This window comes from Chelonoidis abingdonii, chromosome 5, assembly GCF_003597395.2.
Source record: "Chelonoidis abingdonii isolate Lonesome George chromosome 5, CheloAbing_2.0, whole genome shotgun sequence".
NCBI classification, from domain to species: domain Eukaryota; kingdom Metazoa; phylum Chordata; order Testudines; family Testudinidae; genus Chelonoidis; species Chelonoidis abingdonii.
Genome location: NC_133773.1, coordinates 7732864 through 7752946, shown reverse-complemented (window position 1 = coordinate 7752946; position 20083 = coordinate 7732864). Strand labels below are relative to the sequence as shown.

The 20083-nt window shown below is 45.1% G+C and overlaps 1 protein-coding gene across 1 annotated transcript in view; it reads left to right on the top strand.

Moving 5' to 3' along the window:
• The window catches only part of ADGRL3 (adhesion G protein-coupled receptor L3), an 836368-nt gene that overhangs the window by 755053 nt on the left and 61232 nt on the right, over window positions 1-20083 (top strand). The window contains 2 exon segments of the mRNA XM_075066059.1: window positions 16050-16076; window positions 19483-19651. Of these exon segments, the coding sequence (XP_074922160.1) occupies window positions 16050-16076; window positions 19483-19651 (196 nt within the window).

The window sequence follows — 20083 nt, the reverse complement described above, 5'->3', positions numbered from 1 at the left end:
CCCTATATCAGGAGTTCGGTCAACCCTTTCACTGGATAGAAAGAAAAGTATGACCACCTTCTCTTGCAGCCGGCAACTGGACGCGGCGACTCACTGCCGCCAGAACAATCAGAGCACTCGGAGGTTCACGATGCTCTCGTATCTCCTGGCTGCATCTCTGGCCTTCCTCCGGCACTCAACAGCACACCATACCAGGATGCTTCTGTTTGAGCCAGGGCCTGTTCTCGGATTAAGACCGTGACCCGCTGGCTGCAAAGCCTAAAGAAACAGGGTCATTAATGCGGGCTCGGATCTGAATGGCATACTGCCGTGAACACGAGCGTAGACCCTTCCGCCCTGCACACTTACAACAAAGCGTAGGCCTTCCCCTCCGCCCAGACAGAGGCAAGACCTTTCAGGCGCCGCAATATAAGAATGGCAGGCGCAGACAGTCTGGTAATCAAGGGGTCAAGGCCAAGGACCTACAAGCCTTCTTCCGTGCTCGAAGCCTCATTTTGAAGAATACGCACCGAGGGCGACTGTACCAGTTTCTCATGAACCCCTCTCCACCCTTCTTCCGACGCTCCATACTCCTATCTTCCTCCCTGCCGTGGCGGCCGGCTCACTTACACAGACCGTTGGGTCCTCCGCATGCTGCGTTTGGATACCACTGCAGTTTGCTCGTACCCGCCTATCCCGCCCCTCCTCCTCCCATCTTCAGGACCCCTCTCGACGAGCAGAATACCTCCTCCGGGAGTGCCAAACGCTCGCACTACAAAAGGTTGCCATTCAGGAGGTTCCGCAAAACCACTGAGTAAGGGCAAGAGGGTTCTACTCCCGCTATTTTTGATTCCCTAAGGCCAAGGGAGTTCTCCGTCCCATCCTCGACTCTCCGCCGGACTCAAAATAATATTTACTGAAGTTTAAATTTCCGCATGTGTTTCCTTTGGGGACCATCATCCATCCCTAGGATCCTGGAGACTGCGTAGCGCCTCGACATTGCAAGACGCCTATTTTCATATCGCCATTTTCCTGCCCCATATGCGATATGTGTCTATGCGGCTTTCCTCAGTAGCAGCTCGTCACTTATCAGTTCTACTGGTCTCCCCGTTCGGCCCTCTCGGCGGTCCCACCGAAGAGGTTCAACGAAGTGTGCTATGGCCGTTAGTCGTTTCCGCCTATTCCTTCGTCGGCGGGCAGTTCGGTGAGTTATTTCCCTTACCTCGGACGAACTTGGTCTTATACCGAGACCGATCAGACAGGCCCGTGGTGCTCACCCAACGTGTCCGTATGACTCCACAGCCGCCTTCGCAAAACCTAGTGTCCTGTATTGCTATGCTCTTAGAGTAGTCACTGGTCTGTCCACGTCTTACCCATGAGGATAGAATTTGTATCTGGCGCCGTCCTAGGTGACTCTCACCACGGCCTACGGGCCACAGATCTTCCCTTTGATCCATGATTCCAGGCCATCCTTGTCGACATCAATCCGGGTCTGCAGGCTTCACCTCATCTATATATCTACTCGCACACCTCCTCACACTCTTGTGGGCCACCATGGCGGCCTGCACTTCTTGTGAACGTGCAAAGCACGCCAGGAACTATCAAAGACTCAGATCTTCTGCAGTCGTGGCTTCATCCCTCAGCTGCGCCAAAGCCCCAGATCCGATTCATTTGTGTACCGTCGTCACAATGTCTCCACGCGACTTACTTTCTTCTTCCCTCCAATGGTGCCGCTGTGAGTCCAGTCGGACATGCGCAGGGCACCTAGTCCATGCCTCCCATCAGCCCTCGATTCCTCTCACTCCAATCGGACGGGCGGCATCGGACTTGACGGATGTGGCGGAGCCACTCTAGGGACCAGTTGAGGACGTAGGGTCGCTGGTTATCCTCGGAATCAATGCTTCTTCCATATACAACTGTCCGTGAGATCTTGAAGCGGTCCCGCCTTGGCTATTCAGACGCTCCATCGGCAGATCCGAGGGCCGCGTGTGTCTCAGGTTTTCATAGACAAACACCACGCGGTGTGTAACTATGTCAACAAGCAGGGCGGGACTGAGATCTCCTCTTCTCTGTTGGGAGGCCATTATGTTGTGGGAATTTTGCATAGCCACTCAAGTTCCACCTAGTCGCTTCCTTTCTCACCCGGGGCGCGCAATACCCTGGCGACCATCTCAGTTCGGCTCCATATGTCAGTCTCCACGATATGGTCCCTTCGCCCAGACGATAGGCCTATACGCTTTTCCGCAAGTGGGATGCACTCCCCACATGGATATTTTCGACATTCACCCAACATGGAAGTTCCCGCTGTTTCTGACTCCTCCAGGCCTGAGCGGATCGTCGGGATCTGTTCGTCGTTTAATGTGTTGCGGAGCCGATGCCTTCACTTGATTACCGGGGAAACGCACTTTATATTTGCCTTTACCCTCGTTTGCCCATTAAGTCCTCAAGGTCCTTCTGAAGGCGCGCAGGACAGTGGCCCAGCTGTGATTCTCATGCCACCAGCATGGCACCTCAGCATTGGTACTCTATCTCTCTGGACCTGTCTGGTAGTGACCTATTCCCCTGGCCTTTTCACCTGGTACCTGACACGGCAGAGGATACCGGCTCGGCTCTTGTCACCCGACCTTCAGTCCCGTCACCTATCGGCGTTGGCCTGCGTGGCTATAGTGGGGTACCTGAATTGCCACTGCTCTCTCCAGTGTAGCAAGTCACTTCTCGGCAGTCTGAAAGCCCCTCCACAGGACGAGCGTAACATAGCAAGTGGAAGCTGTTTACCCTGTAGCGTGTTGTGGAAAGCCTGTCCACCCTGGCCAATGTTTCCATTCCCGATCGTCTTGGAACTACCTATTGGGTCGCTCAATTAAACACAAAAGGTACTACAACAGGACGCGCACCTCGGTATTATGCACTTCGATGCCACGGGTTCACTGGCGGCTCATCTCACTTTCCACCACTGGGCCGATGGCCCCATACCGCCGTTTTCGCCCCACGTAGATGTTCACCTAGATTTCCTCAAAGGGCTGATGAGCGCCTTTACCTCAAGTCCGTCATCCCAGCCCCCCTCCTGGGATCTTTAACGTGTGTTGTCTTTGTCATTAAATGTTCCCCCCGTTTGACCGCTTTGGCTATGCATGCATCCCCTCCTCCCATTTGTCGCTGGTAAACGTTACTAATGCATGCGTCGTTCTGTGTCTTGTGCGCATTCCACATCCGTCTAAGGACGCGTTATCAGGAGCTGCGCGACTCGTCGTGAGACCTCCACTACACGGTCTTCATCCATCGAGACAAGAGGTGCATTACTAGGCCGCACCCGCATATCCTCCACAAATGTCTCGGCTTTCCACCGGTTAACCAGGACATATTCCTTCCCGGTATTCTTTTCTTCCTTATAGCACTCATTCACTCGTAGTGAACAACATATACATTGCCAGACGTGCGCAGGGCAAGCACTATTATAGTAGAATAGAAACTAAGCTTCTAGTTCCGCTAAGTCCCACTAGCTGTTATGTCGCAATTGTTTTACAGCTGAGCGGCTTCAGGGAGCATGCCAGCTCCTCACAAGGATGCCTCCCCTACGGTTGTAAGGGAATAACTGTTCCTGCAATGAAGGAAAAAAAATGTTACGACATCTCGCCCAATCTCCCTTCGGGCGTATAACTGGCACACTCTACAGAAGCCCAGCATCAACGTCGGTAAGCGTTTCCTCGCACGAGTTCCCATCGGACAAATACTGCAAGACGGCGACCTGGTCTCCGTGCACACGTTCTACTAGCCATTATGCCCTGGTCAGCAGTCCAGGGATGATGCGCCTTCGGTTCTGCTGTGTTGCGCACTGTGACCTCTCAACTCCGCCCCACCGCCTAGGTAAGGCTTGGGAATCATCTACTGGAATGGATATGAGAGAGCACTCGAAAGAAAAAACATGTTACTTACCTGTAACTCTTGTTCTTCGAGATGTGTTGCTCATATCCATTCCACACCCGCCCTCCTTCCCCACTGTCGGAGTAGCCGGCAAGAAGGAACTGAGGAGCGGGCGGGCCGGCAGGGGTATATATCACCCGCCATAGCGGCGCCACTCTAGGGGGCGACCTGCCGGCCCGCTTGAGTTGCTAGGGTAAAAGTTTCCGACGAACGTGCACGCGCGGCGCGTACACCTCCTGGAATGGATATGGGCAACACATCTTGAAGAACAAGAGTTACAAGGTAAGTAACCATGTTTTTTATTAAATGAAATGAAATTTAAAAAGAAAAATAAATGTTCATCTACAGAAATGTAGAATAAAATCTATGCTCAGACACAGCATCATGCAAAACAGAAAGTGAAACTGACTGATCCAATCTGATTGAAATGCCAGAAAGTAAACAAATTGCTTTCAATGCAGTGAAAAGTAAGCTAGATTTTAGTTGTTTAAGCTTCCTTCCACTTTCATAATAAGGAGATTGGGTCAGTAACGTTGGTAAGGATTTTTTTTGATGATTTTTATGTTGAGTGTCATTTTACCAAAGCCAGATTAATTTTTCAGTAGTATAGTTGTGGTTTTGAAATCAAATGAAAATACAAAGATAATAAAGATCACATTTCAGATCTGTATATTAAATCTTTGTTAATTTCTGTAGCAATTTGTATTATCATCTGAAGACACAATTTTTAGAAATGGTTAATGATGCTGCAGGCTCTGGAAGTACATAATTGTACCAGCTTCAGATGGGGACTCATCTTGCAGAATAGAAACATTTTAATCCTTTATTACTTCTGCACTGACAGTTGCCTATAAACATGCAGTGATCGTGCTGAATAACTTGCTGCCTGCGGGCTCCATTGTACAGGCTGCTGAAGGCTGGGGAGAAAAGTGCAGAGAACCAAAGTATTCATGCTCAGAATCTGCTCAACCCAGCACTCAAAGCTGATAGGCTTGGTTGTAAGACCAGTCTAGCAAGGTATTCAGCACCCCTCAATTCCTGTCAGTGGGGAGTCAAGGACGATCACTAAGGATCAGGCCCATTATTCCGAGACCTGTGCACAGTGCTTAATAATAGGAGATTTTGTGCGCCCCAATGAGCCCTGCTGAGTCTTCGGGAAGTGAATGCGATGGGGATGATCCAGGGATAAGTGTTGATGTGCAAGCCAGTGAATGGAAATGCTTATTTGCAGTAGTAGAAGTGACTATTTCTATTACCCTATACCCTGAAGCCCTACTGATGAATTCATAATAATTTGTAATGAATAAACTAAAATAGTCATAGGAATTGATAATAGCTATTGTTAGGATTTCCGTTTACTTCTACTAACCAGGGGGAGAGGCTCCTTGAGCACATAATTGAGAAGGAAGAGTGAGCGCAGGGCCAGCCGCCAGCACAGCAGTGCTTCTAATTCTGTCCTTCCCAGACTGTATAAGAGTCTAACCAGCCAGTTTGGACTAATTATCGTCTTTTTGAAACTACAGGTTCAAATCACATTTCCTCCAGTGCTTCCTTCCAAAGTAGATAGAGGCACATGAGAGCCTATACTGGGGAAAGATATCTCATACTAAGGAGCAAATACATACAAGAGCCATAACATAGCATAAGCTTCAGCTAGACCAGTTCAGACTGGAAATAAAGTGGAAATGTTTAGCGGTGACGGCAGTTAGCCAGTGGAGCAGCTTCCCAAGGGACATGGGTATTCTCTGTCACTTGGAAACTTTACAGAAAGTTCCAGCTTCACTTGGAAAATTTTCAAGTGTCTCGGGGTACGTCCACATGGCAAAAAACCGAACCCACCCACAGCAGCGAGTCTCAGAGCCTGGACCTACAGACTTGGGTTCAGTGGCCATGTAGCTATCGATGTTCCAGCTCATGCTGGAGCCTGGGATCTGAAATGTGGGGAGGAGAGGTGTGTTTCACGGCTTGAGCTCAGCCCAAGATGGAACACCTAAATGGCTATTTTTAGCGCCATAGCACAAGCCCGAGTTGTAGACTCAGGTTCTGAGAGTCACCTTGGTTTTTGCCATGTAGACAGACCCTAAGTGATTTAGGTGCTTTTGAAAATGGGTCTTAGCTTCTGTGTCACGTACCTCACATCAGGAGTGATTTTATTCACCTAGTTTAACCACAGACTCTTTGGCTAGATGATGAAGTTACTGGGTGAGGGTCTCTGGTCCCTATGGTGCAGGAGGTCAGACTGGGTGATCATAACGTTTCCTTATAGCCCTATAATTTATAATGCATGTTGACACAGTGCTCTCACAAGCTTAGCAGTCAGCTTACTACACATTTTTGAATCGCACCAAAGCACCATGCTCAACAGCCCTATGGATGGCTCAGAACTCATGCCATGCAACCCACATCTGCATCCCCTCGTGATCACATTTCTAATGCACAAAACCCGAAGAAATACACTCACCTGCTGCACATCCACAAAATTAAGTGCTTATAAGAGTCCTGCCAAGCAAACATGCTACATATTCTATTTTGTAATGGTGTTCAGAGTTTGCAAACACCTTAAAGGAAAATTGCCAATATTTGATGTCATTGAAATGAAAAACCACCTGGGATTGCATTTATTTTTATGTGCATTTTTGTCCAGATGGATCACATTGATTGCAACATCATATTTTGTCTATTCCTGTTGGACACAGTTTTAGTTTTTTTTATGGAATGTTTTTATTAATAATAGATTATCAGTTGTGGGGTTTTTTTGCTTGTTTAGCTATCGTTTTCATGATGGCTTACATTAGTGCTGAATGGCAATAGGAAGTGCTCATCTTTTCACTGACAGGTGTCTTCCTTCCAGAATAAAAACCAATCAATAATTATCGATTGAGAGAGTGTCCTGGAAGATATTAAATACCCAAGATTTTGCTATGAAACCATTCATCAAGATTATTGTTTTAAAAATTCACAGATTTAGTATTTTATCTGCAAAGCCCTGCTTGAAAAATGCAAATGTGGTCAAAGTTTTTATTGAATCTGCATCAAGCGGAAAAATCAGATACATGGTTATACTTTACTGTGTTTTGAATAATTATGGCACGTCTTTGCAAAGTTAGAAGGAAGGAAATAAACAGGGTAAGCAATTTTGAGGGCAATTAATTACTTACAGAAATTAGATGAGCTTAACAAAATTGCTCTTTTCAATTACAATAATTAAGAACAAATCTCAGAAAACAGGCCAGATCTTTCGCAACAACCTCCTGTTGAAACAAAAGGGAATAAGAGGTCCAATGTTATAAGATATAACCAGGCAAATGATGCAGTAGTTCTAAGTCCTGTACCTGAATGACCTAAGAAGGTGGCCTAGAGTGATGGTGGCCTAGCTGGGTGAGATCTGCAAGATTGTGTAAGGGAGTTAGGAGTCCTACTCCCATTGAAAGGCCATGGGAATTGAGTGTATAATAACAACAGGTACTTTTGAGGATCCTGCCCCCAAGGGACTTGATCCTGTTTGCAGCTCTGCACAGGCATCTTCCTTGGGTTCAAATTACAGGTGGGCAAGCCTGAAACAATTCTGATCAGCACTCAAAACTCATAGCTGTGTTTCCCCATTGTCCTACACCTTTGTGTCCTCACTGACACTAGTGTGACACAGCACTCCCATTCTGATGTGGTCATGACATGCACCCATCTGGCGATCAGTGTGCACTAATATAGGTGACTCCTCCAGGTGTGAGGGACTGATGAACTGGGTACCAGATCCTTGTCCAGCATTTACCTGAATTATCCACAGCTTATTTTGGTCCTTCTCTAGGGCCACTTTCTCTTCCCCTCGCAGACTCCTTGACCTCTCTTCCCCCAACAAAATTACCCATACCTCCTACCTGAGATAAATTCTTCACAGTGCAAGGAGCCTGCTACCCAATTTAAACATCTTCAGTGATTGGGTAGATAGCCCACTCACCATTGTAGCTATTTGGCAGCAGCTGGCTAGCCTGCTATATCTTCTGGGAACAAGGCTGATGGGCCGATTACCCCACAATATACCCATAGAGATCTCCGAAAAGCAGGCAATCTAATTTTTTCTCTTTTTCTTTTATGTGCAGTAGGATCTTGAACTCTGCTCTGGGCCTTCCTGCTGATTCTGGCTATGTTAATCCAGTAAAAGCTGTTCCACAGATGCAGTGCTTAATTTGTGCCAGGGTTTGCCAGGGCTTGCCATAAATTACAGCATCAGTTACAAATGTAAAAAAATTGCTTGAGCCTCGGCACCTCTTCCCTTCCAAATGTAGCATTGTAGAGATGTCACCCTAAGGGCAGTAATTGAGAACATGGATTTTGGCCTGCTTTCTTGCAGTTCAGTGGCAGCCAATGAGAGTTCTTTTAATCATCAGAATGGGGAAGCTGAGGAAGCACTAAGGGGCTAAGAGAAAATAGGGGAAACGGGATAAAATCTTGTTCATGATTGTGACAGTGTAGTAGCTGAAAAATGAGACTGGTGAAACTGTTTAATGAAAATCCAGGTGATGCATATTAGTGGTCTAAGAAATTTGATTATAAAATGTGGCTTGATGCCAGCCAGTCATGCTGGATCTTTGTCACAAAATGTGAAGCCAAATCCTTTAAGAAGTCCCTTATTGCTGGCTATTGATTTTTCAGAATGAAGACACTCCTTCACTAATTAGCAATGAACACATTTGTTTTATGCCAGGAGCTACTTCAAGTCACTTATGGTAGCTTTTCAGAAGTTGCCTCAATCAATTATTGCTAACCCTAAAACTGAAGAAAAAAAACAACACACCATTTCCCATGGCAGATATGAATGGAAAATAACATCACATTGTGTTTTTAGTCCTTCTACAGGAATTCCCATCTCCAGGGAAGATGAAGATGAATTACGCACATTTATTTCAAATTATTTTTGAGGCGCACACGTAACCTCTCTTTTTTTCAGAGCATTGATCAGCCATAGAAGCCAAGTAAGGTTCTACTCACTTTGGGCTCATTTCTGCCATATTTGCTTAGCGGACTACTTATGCTCATAGTGACTACTCATATGAGTAAGAATTTTGATATCAGCACCTTTTGTCCACATGTTTTTCAAGCCTGACCCTTTTATTGGTCTCAGGAATAAGGGGGAACACTTTGAAATGTCATAGTTATTTTTAATTAGTGGAACCTATGATTAAACCATCAAATGTCTAGCTGCATGTTGTTGGTTATTTATGTCTTACTTTAATGGGCTGCTTTCAGTTCAGAGTTGGCTGAAAAGTTAAATTTTGTAAAAAAACAAAACAAAAAAACTTACCTTATACCACATAAAGCCAACAGAAATAATTCCAATTTTAAAAAAAATACAGACTTTCTTCATTTGTTTTTGTCCCAGCTGCAAAAAATACAAGCAAACAGTATAAATAGTTAAAGTAATTGAATTTCAGAAGTTTGTTCAAGTTTTAATACTCTAGGTTGCTAGTAGCACATACATGAGGAAGTCTGTCTACAGGATATTACTTTGAGGTTATCCATGTGCCCTTTGAAGTGCACGACTATGCTGTTCACTTGCACGCTCACATTTCTGGTCATTCCATCTAAAAAATACTGACTGTGATTTTAAAAAGAGCCTAAGTCAATATGGTTTGTGCTCTTAAGTTACATAAGTGCTTCAGGAAATGCCCACATAGAGCAGAAATAGAAGGAGTCAGGCAACTGGAGATGAAGATGATTAGAACCATAGCATCTAATCAGGGGGGAGGGATAGCTCAGTGGTTTGAACATCAGGCTTCTAAACTCAGGTTTGTGAGTTCAGTCCTTGAGGGGGTCACTTAGGGATCTGGGGGAAAAATCAGTATCTGGTCCTCCTAGTGAAGACAGGGGGCTAGACTTAATAACCTTTTGGGGTCCCTTCCAGTTCTATGGGATAGGTATATCTCCATATATTGATTTCTGAGTGAACTAGTGACTGGAAAGGTTGGCACTGTTTATTTAAGGGAGAGGATGAATGAGAGGATCCTCATCCACAGGGGGGGTCCTAGGCACTATGGTAATACGTGACAAAGAATCCTGTGGCACCTGATAGACTAATAGACATATTGGAGCATGAGTTTTCATGGACCCACGTCCTCAGACACATGTGGTGGAAATTTCCAGGGGCAAGTGTAAATATGCAGGCAAGGATCAGTCTAAAGATAATGAACTCAGTCAGGGAGGATAAGCCCTTCTTCTAGCAGTTGAGATGTGAACACCAAAGGAGGAGTAACTGCTTTTGTAGTTGGCAAGCCATTCACAGTCTTTGTTTAATCCTGATAGTGTCAAATTTGCAAATGAACTGAAGCTCAGCAGCTTCTCTTTAGAGTCTGGTCCTGAAGTTTTTTTGCTGCAAGATGGCTACCTCTAAAAAATTTGACACCATCCGCTCAGGATTAAACAAAGGCCATGGCTACACTGGCGCTTTACAGTGCTGCAACTTTCACGCTCAGGAGTGTGAAAAAAACACCCCCCTGAGCGCTGCAAGATACAGCGCTGTAAAGCCTCAGTGTAAACAGTGCCGCAGTGCTGGGAGCGCGGCTCCCAGCGCTGCAAGCTACACTCGTAGAGGATGTGGAGTACGTGCAGCGCTGGGAGAGGTCTCTCCCAGCGCTGGCGCTGCGACCACACTCGCACTTCAAAGCGCTGCCGAAGTTTCAAGTGTAGCCATACCCAAAGACTGTGAATGGCTAGCCAGCTACAAAAGCAGTTTCTCCTCTCTTGGTGTTCACACCTCAACTGTTAGAAGAGGGCCTCAGCCTCCCTGATTGAACTAACCTCGTTATCTCTAGACTGATTCTTGCCTGAATATTTATACCTGCCTCTGGAAATTTCCACCTCATGCATCTGACAAAGTGGGTATTCACCCATGAAAGCTCATGCTCCAATACGTCTGTTAGTCTATAAGTTGCCACGGGACTCTTTACTGCTTTCTAAAGAAGCTACCAAAATGCCTTACTAAGACTACTTAAAATCAAACCAGTGCACAGCCAATATTCATAACTTCGAATATAAAAATGACACATGCATACAAATAGGATGAAATAGATTTAATAGATCATAACCTTTACAGAGATATGTTACATGGCATATGTAGCATAAAACATATTCCAGGTATGTCAGATATATATTCACAAGCATATTTCCATAAAGCTTTATGGGGTGCAACGTCACACAGTGTGTGTGTGTGTGTGTAATAAAATATATAATTAATAATAGGGGAGATGTTAGAAGTTGTGATGCTTTTCAGGGTACTCATGACTCAGTCACGTTTTTACTTTCCCCCCTGCACCTTCCATGAGTGGCAAAATGCTTGTACTTAACTGGGTGTCAGTTCCCTGACACCATCAGCCCGTTACCAACCTAAGCAATCTCCTCTGGGCTATGCCAGCCCTTACGTTGCCTTGCAGGTTAACAGTTGGTGTGCCCCAGTCCCCAGCCTCCTTTGAAGTGTTTCTCTGTACCCAGCCCCTCCTCCGTTGCACACTCAGAGAGATACCAGGACTACTGTCCCCAGGAGACACACCAGCTTGTTTGGTTCAACTCAAGAGCAACACCTAGCTTAATCTCACTGCTCTGAGATATGTTTACAGTGAAAACAACAATAAATTTATTAGCAAAGGTTCCAGAGACACGAAATATTTATTAGCAAAGGTTCCAGAGACACGAAATATTGAGAAAGGATAACGGAAACAAAAGGTTGAGAGAAGTTTACCTCCCTCAGATGTCTTCTGCAGCATTTTCAGCCAAGCCTGGATGTGATCTCTTTTTCACGAATATAACTGCTCTGCCTGATTACTTCTTAAGGGAAGAATAAAGGAGTGTCTTCCTGGCCTTCTCCTTATATCCCCCAAAGTTCAGTGGTTGTACCCAGAGTCAGGATAACCTCCTGTAGCTTATTCTCCAGTGTGTTGCCTCCCTATTGACTTCCCCATTGACTTTGTGTGTAAATGAGGCTTCCACTGTGTTGGCTTAACATATTTTGTTTGGCAGAAAACCTGTCTGTCAACTGTGCCTTAATACAGACTTTGGGAACACATTTTTAGTAGACATACATAACTGCTTGCATAGTATCTGTACCTATATTTCACAGTGGTATTAATGACGAATGTGATCCTGGCTTTCATTTAAGACCTCACACATGACATTCTCTGGTAAACCAGAATGTACAGGCCAGAATCAGGATATTCTTGTAAACCCCTTGCCAGTTGGCATTGAGGGATTAGGTTCACAGAAGCGTAGGCCAAGATTTTAAAAATCAGATGCATATTTTATCCCTTGCCATCCCTTCTGTATCTGGAGAGCTGCCGGATGCTCTCTGCTTTGAAAACCAGGCCATTTAGTTAGCTGCCTAAACGGGGATGTAGGAGCCTAACTTTAGACACCGTTTAGTCCTGCAAACATTGCAGGGAATACAGGCGGTAATGTGGACACTTCTCTCTCACAATATAAGAACAAGGGAACCCAATGAAATTGAAAGACATGTAACTTAAATCTGATTTTAAAAGATTTACACAGCACATTTATAGAACTCATTGCCCCAAGCTACAGTTGTGGTTTTTCTTGGATTCAAAAATGTACTGGACATTTATATGGATAATAAGGCCATCCAGCATTCTGTCAGATAGATTAAAACAAATGTAGGGATTTAGATCCTCATGTCTCAGGGCATAATCTAATCACTAGTTGCCATGGGTTAGGAAGAAACATATGGAATTAGATGGGGGTACACAGTATTTTAAATATGGACCCTCTACAGATTCTTTATATGTGTGTTACATTTTGGGGGATAATATATGTTCATTTCACCAAGACTTGGGATTGATTTTTACTTGCTTGTATCGTATCTAAGTATCATGCCAAAGCTTTATAGCTATCAGCTACATTTTCCCTCAGTCAGGGGCTGGTAATATATATAATTCCAAGGCTGTAGTCTCTTTTCTGTAATTTCTTGTGTACATTGCAGGCAGTAACACTACACTAGCAATCATAACAACATACAGCACCCCTGAACGTTACCAGGAAACAGGTTCTGCTCTGGTCAGTTTATGGGAACAAATATTTACATGTGAGCTAATCTTTGTAAAACTACTTTAGTTTTTAAATCAAAACAAAAAATAAAAATGTTGTGAGTGACTTAGGAGCCTACGTCCCATGAGCCAGAAGTCTGAAACCCATGGGAGTTAGGCACTTAACCTTCTCAGGTGCTTCTGAAAATCCACTAAGGGCCTATCTGCATCTTTAGGCACCTAAATACCTTTGAATATCTGGTCCATGGGACTTAGGCTCCTAAGTGTCACAGTCTCTTTGGAAAATGTATCTTAGGCTCGTAAGTCACTTAAATGTTTTGAAAATTTTACCTTTAGGCACTTTTGAAAACTTTAAGCTACAGGGCAAATCCAATGATCTCACATTTTGTTTACACAAAGATAAAACAGCCCTTCCAGATACCTTGGAGAAAGGCCATTGCTACTCAGTCAAAAACTTTGAAGAGGCTGAGACAGCTGAAGCTAAGACACTAAGACTATGTCTGTACCATGCACCGCTGGCAGCAGCAGGTAGGGCATGTGTAGCTACATGCCGCAATGAAAAGCCTGTTGCATCCAAACTGTGATGTGTAGCTACACGTCAGTGAAAGGCTCTGGCAGGGAGGAGACACAGCTCCCCGTGCCGGAGCCTTTCCCTGTAGAGAGAAAAGGCTCTGGTAGGGGGAGGCAGCGGGGAAACGCCCAGCTTCACACTGACTTACAAAATTCAGAAAACTGGTTATGAGGCCAAAGCCTGCACGCTCTTCCCCTTCACTTCCCATAGTTGTTGAGGAGGGGAGCAGACCTGTGGACAAAGCCATGCTGGGGACGTGTGGAGGGAAAAGGTAGCTGCCCTGGCTGCTTCTTGCTCTACCTAGTCACTGCTCCACCTTCTGCAAAGTATCTGCATGGCCCCTATCGGTGAGGTCATTGGGACACGGGAGCAGCCAGGAAAAGCTACATTGAGTGACGTGCTCCTTTCCCCAGCCGCAAACTGGCCAGCTGAGCTGCTGAAGGAGATCAAACAGATGGACTTGTTCTGTCCCTTTTCGCCTTGCCTTGATTGCCTCTGCAGAGATACTTTTTGTGGCTCTTTTTCCTGGGTAGCTAGCTGAAGTGTGCTGCCTGCTGCTTTCCCCTCCCTCTGCTAGGAGACACTGTGGTCTGCACAAAGGGTTGCTATCAGCTGGGCAGTGGTGAGAGGGTGCCTGTCCTCTGCCTGGGTACCAAGGTTCCCAGCTGTAGCATCAACAGGCCATAGCAGGGGTCTGCGAGAGGGCTGGCTGCCCTGATGCTCTCGCAGCCCCTCGGAGGCAGAGATGGGGCAGTGCATGGAACCCCAGTTCAGCTTCTCCCCTAAGTTACAGTCAGAGCCTCTGCTCATGGAGGGAAATAGAAACCAATAGGCCCTCAGACCAAGGGCTCGCTCCTTAGACTCTTGATACCAGTGGTAAGCTCCCTTTACTCTGCCCTCCAAACGGGAATCCTACCCCATTCCCAGCTCCCACTCCTTTCCCCAGTGAAACAACCCACACTCCTCCGATAGGCTTCCTCACGGGCCCCAACCCAATGACCCGCAGGCTGATTCCTCCTCTCTGGCCTGTTCCCCGCCACCACCCCACGTCAGAGCTGAGAGCCTCGCATTGGTACTCACTACTTCCCTTCTGCACCCTTTGCTTTCGCTCCTGATGTGACCTGTTTCCCCCAGCAACGAGAAGAGGAGCCACACCAAGAGCACAGGCTGGGGAGTGACACAGGTGTTTGCTGGCCTGGGAGGATGGTTCAGGGTGGAATTTGCTCCAGCCAGGAGTCCCAGCTTCCAGCAGTACGAAACCTTCCTCATCCTCTACCCCAAGCCTCCCTCCCCAGCCCCCATGGCTTCCCTGCTAGAAAAAAAGTTCATATTATGAAGTCAAGTGTCATCCCCCTGGGAAGCCATTAGTTCAGCTTTGCCCCTGGATGGAAAGCTACCCCAAGCATCCGAACACAGCAGAGACCTGCATGTAACCATGACAATGGCTTCTTCCACCCCCGGCCTGGCCCTGCATGCTGCCAAGCAGCAGAGGCCACGTGTAGGGAAACTGGCCATCCTCGTGTAAGTGAGAGCGTGGCTGTAGTAGAGGGAGGCCAGCCCAGGGTGCACGAGATGGGAGGTGGTGGTCGGATGCTGGAGAAAAGCGATGGGGAGATGACAAAGCACCAACACCGCTAGGCTGGTGGTAGCTCCAGCTGGAGAGGAGGGGGTCGGCCAGCCCAATGGTGTTGGTAATGGTGTGGAGGCGGGAGTCGACTCTGGCATGGGGTGTTGTGCCGTGGAGTTAGCGGAGGTGTGAATGGGTGCACAGGTAGCCTGGCTAGTGGGTTGGGCGGGATTGCTGGACCGCGACTGGGGGCAGCTTTCCCACCTCACTCGGGGCCCAGTCCTGATCTCACACCCAGGTAACTCCAGTGACTTTCCGTCTCTTTGGTGGACAACATTGTTCCCCCGCCCCCCATAAAATGGAAGTAAATAGGTCAGCACTTTCCTGTCTCCTTGCAATCAGCGGGGAGGGTTTTAGACGATTCTAATGCCATTATCTTTAGAAGAGGGTAATGTCGCCGTCTGAGTCATAAATAGGCAACCTGGGAGTTACAATTATGAAAAAAACTAATAATAAAAAGATAAGGCTTCTATAGGACATCCTAATATATTGGACGAAGAATGCCTAAGGTACAGTGAAGCTTGCCATCTGAACATATCAAAACGTTCCAGGTTGACTACATTAGATTTCCTCTATTAATGTTCCCCATAGACAGCAATGATTTTTTTAAAAATAGATTTCTAAGTCAATTGACATTTTATAAGCAACAGAAGAAGACTGCGGCTGGGGAGCTACAGAACTCAGGGAATGATGGCTGCTTTGATAAGTGATGCCAGGAGGCTGCTGTTATTTAGATCCTCTGATAAGTAAACCAGTCTGGTCAGTGTCTGGGGGACACACCTGAGGAGGAGGCTGTGCCATTGTTTTTGGTAGGCTGAGAATAAGATTTGGTTATTTCTTACAAAATATTTTTTCTGGCATTATATTCTAATGTTGGTGTTCTTGTCTTTGTCTATGCATTCTTTAGCTATGAGGATAACAGACCCTTCATCAAGTAAGAATGACCTGAATGGCTGATAAATCCCATTTATCAGTGTGGTCTCATGAACCAGCTGGCAGATCAATATTGAAAAATCATTAAAGCTTCTGTCATTCACGTTTGAGGCAGAAGAGCAAACTGTGCAGGAAAATGGCCAGGCATACAGCTTCTATGCAGAGTAAACATGCTGCATATGTATTGCCAAACAATTGTCACTTTATCTGCTTCACAATTCCTGATTGGACATCACCCGAATTCACTGCAAGTGTTAAAGCAATCTTGTGTAGTACAGACTTGTTATACCAATAGCAGCTTTCTTGTTTCATTACGCTCTGTCGCTCTGTGCATCAACTGTGTTGTGTTGGTAAGGAAGGCTTTGGCTTGGAATTCTTAATGCAATTTAGGGGTAAATTTTCGAAGTGATGCATGGATATTAATCCATATAACTCCGAAGCTAACCGGGGCTAAATCTCTGTGCAAGGCTTGGAAAAAATGTCTCCTTAAAGATGAGAATGCACAGTTGTCACAAATTGTCAATTTCAGGCTTTCAATCGTGCCAACGTTTGATGTTTTGTTTTTCCATTTCTTTAGAATTGAATTATTAAAAAAAAGACTGTGAAAAACTTGTAACAGAAACACAAGTCTGTACAAAGATCTAAAAACAAAAGGAAGCAAGAAACTTACAAATTATGCACTTTGTATCAACATTCCTTGTCCTGCAACCAAAAAAGAAAAAAAAAAGAGAAAAAGTAGTATAATGGAAGCATAATAGCTTTGCAATAGACTTTCAGTTTGTTCTTCTGGTGAAGAGTCCTTTGTGTTCATTTTTTTCAGTACCATTGTCATATTCTCTTTCATTTTTCAGTTCTCTTTTCAAGGGTAGGGGATGGAGCAATTTTATGCAGTTTCCACCCCCTCTTTACCTCCAGGTCTGTTTTCTACATCAGAACTTTGTATATTGCACAGGTTGTGCTGGGTGGCTCCTCTAACCCAAAGATTCCTTTCAGCTGCTAAGGTAGCATATTTCTGTTACTACCATATAAATGGTTCACTCTCTCCTGTGGATCTCTGTAGTCTGAGGTGCTCTCCTTAGACTTAAGAACTGGCTGAAAGTGGAGATAGGGTAATTTTCAATTACCATTTCAGTCATTTTTAAACAACCAAAATACTCAAGTACACAAGAGAAAAATCTCTGTTTCTGCGTTACTAATTTTTTTTATATAAATGACTTGATTTTGCAATTAAGATCATAATGTGATCTCCTTGCTGGTGGAATCTTGGCAGGAAAAATATTTAAAACAGCCAAGCTATTAAACTTTATCAAGTGACCGCCTTTCAGAAGGATTTTTGAGACTGCATTTTTAATTTGCATAGTGCTAAATATTTATTCACAGAATTGACTGGAAATGCTTCAAAGGAGCTGGTTCTGGTTTGCTAGATATATAACAGGGATTTAAAAAAAAACTGTCTAAATAAGTAGTTACCTTAGTGGAGCTCTTCTGGTCACATGGATAAATACATGTTTTATGAACTTCAGTGGAAGATATAATACTGTATTTTCTTTCTAATATTTAAAGAAGAACGATGAGAAACATTGACCCAACAAGAGTGTGTTTCTGTTTAGGACAAACCTTTATAAAAGCACAGGAATTCAAAGTGAAGGCTGACATGTTGCCCTAGTGGCATGACTACAAGATTGGCATCCCCAGCTGCAAATGGCTTGGCTTTCTCACAGGATTTTTCACTCTCTCTGTCTCTCACACACACACGCACACTCTCTCTCTCTCCCCCTCCCTTAGCAGAATGTAAACCCAACTCCATTCTATCTCAAGCCAAGTTTTTTTTTCAAGCCTGCAATGTCTGAGGAGGTTGAAAATTAGGCAGAATTTGAGCTCACTCCTCCCTATCAGACCTTGATCCTTCAAGTCCTTCTGCTGTTCCCAGCCGATAGCTCAAAGCTGTTGCACTCCAGGACTGATGTAAACAGAGGGCACAGACGAGGTGAAGCGTTATGGTGTAGGCCTCCTCGCTCAGGGGAAGTCAATCCAAAGCCTCTCTCAAAGAAGAAGAGTTAGAAAGAGGAGAAGTGCGAGTGGAGAATGAGCATGTCTGGGCAGGCTTTCAGGCCTGAATCCCTTCATACCTAAACCAGGTTTACATGCTATAATTCCATTCACTTTGGTAGAGTTACTCCTGATTTACACCAGCGTAAACTAGAGGGAAACCTGACCCTTGGTCTTAAGAGTGGTCCTCAAATGAGGTTGCTTGCCCTGCATTCCCCACTTTGGCCACTAGGTGGAAGTTCACATGGTGCCTGCAGAGTAGCACTCTCATTAAGGTCCGATCCAGCATTCACTGAAGTCTGTGTGATGACTCCTATGCATTGCAGTGGACGCTGAAGCAGAGCCTAAGGCAGGACTGGGTTCCCTTCTGCTCCTTGACCTGCTCTTCACGCTTTGGCTTTTGGGACCCCTATGGAGTAGGGTATCCACCCCTCCATGTGACTTAACATTTAAAGTTTCAGAGTCGCTTGGGTTAGCTTTGCCCCTTCCTGGATGAGGGTTCGGGCTCCCCTTACACTGAGCTAACAGAAGTAAAACACACCAGCTGCCCTGTTTGTCCAAAGCTCAGAGTGCTTGCCTTAACTAATCTTGGTTTTTCAAAAAGGAAAAGTCTGTGAACCAATGTCTGGAGTCATTTCTTACCCCTGCAGCCCATCCTAGCAACCCAAGTGAAATGCATTCTTGAGGGGAAGCAGCCACACATTGAGAATATTCCTCCCCACACCATTAAACTTCAGAACAAAACTCTGAAGTAGAAGCACAGAGAGCTTCTCCCCACCTGACAGCAGACAAACCAAGTCCCAGAGCCTGATCAGCCATGTGTAGTAGTTTTACCTTGTTTTAACTGGCAATGGTAAAGTTTACCAACAAATCAGAAACTAGGGGAAAAACAGGAATAAAGGTGCCTTAGTGACTGTTAAATAGGGAGAATTTAAAGAAGCTAATCCAACTTCACCAGTGAAACCCATGGGGGCTAACAAAACAACTCCTTAAAAGGGTTTGTTTTTGTTTTGTTTTTTCTCAGCCATTTGCAGAAACAGCATCTACATATCATTTACATATTCACTGCTACTGCATTAAAAATGTTTATGGTACAAATCTGCTTTGGTAAAGATAAATTTCTGTCCTCATAACATTTTCATTTTTGTATCTCTCCTCAAGCTCAAAGATTAGTAAAGTGCATGGAATTTGATAAGCGATTGTGTCAAAAAAAAAACAGCACATCCCTGTAACTCTATCTGATTATTTTTTCTTCTGCTAAAATGATAGTGGAATATAATCACTGCTAGTAGATGTGCTAATTCCTCTATGGATCAAAGACGAATTTCTTTCTGCATTTGTTTTCTTTCTCTCCACAGGTCATGGGTTATAGGTGCAATAGCCCTACTCTGCCTCTTAGGACTGACCTGGGCCTTTGGACTTATGTATATTAATGAAAGCACAGTCATCATGGCATATCTCTTCACCATTTTCAATTCTCTGCAGGGAATGTTTATATTCATTTTCCATTGTGTCCTCCAGAAAAAGGTAAGACAGATTATTCCGCGCTTCATAGTAGTGATACAGGGTATTTCGTTGCCTAACAACCACACTATAATGTTACCAATATGCCTTGCATTTTTATTGAACAGACTTGTTTCTGTTTACATAATAAGGGCTGTATTTAGATTAGAAATTGGAGAGATGCATGAGAATGAGATACTGAATGAGATGCATGGCTGTGGCATAACAACAATCAGAATGTTGAAGATCATATTATCAAATGCAATGCAAAATGGTAGCATGTAGTTCTTCTTCGAGTGCTTGCTCACATCCATTCCAGTAGGTGTACGCGCCGCGCGTGCACGTTCGTCGGAGAACTTTTACCCTAGCAACTCCAGTGGGCCGGCAGGTCGCCCCCTAGAGTGGCGCCGCCATGGCGGATGATATATACCCCTGCCGGCCCGCCCGCTCCTCAGT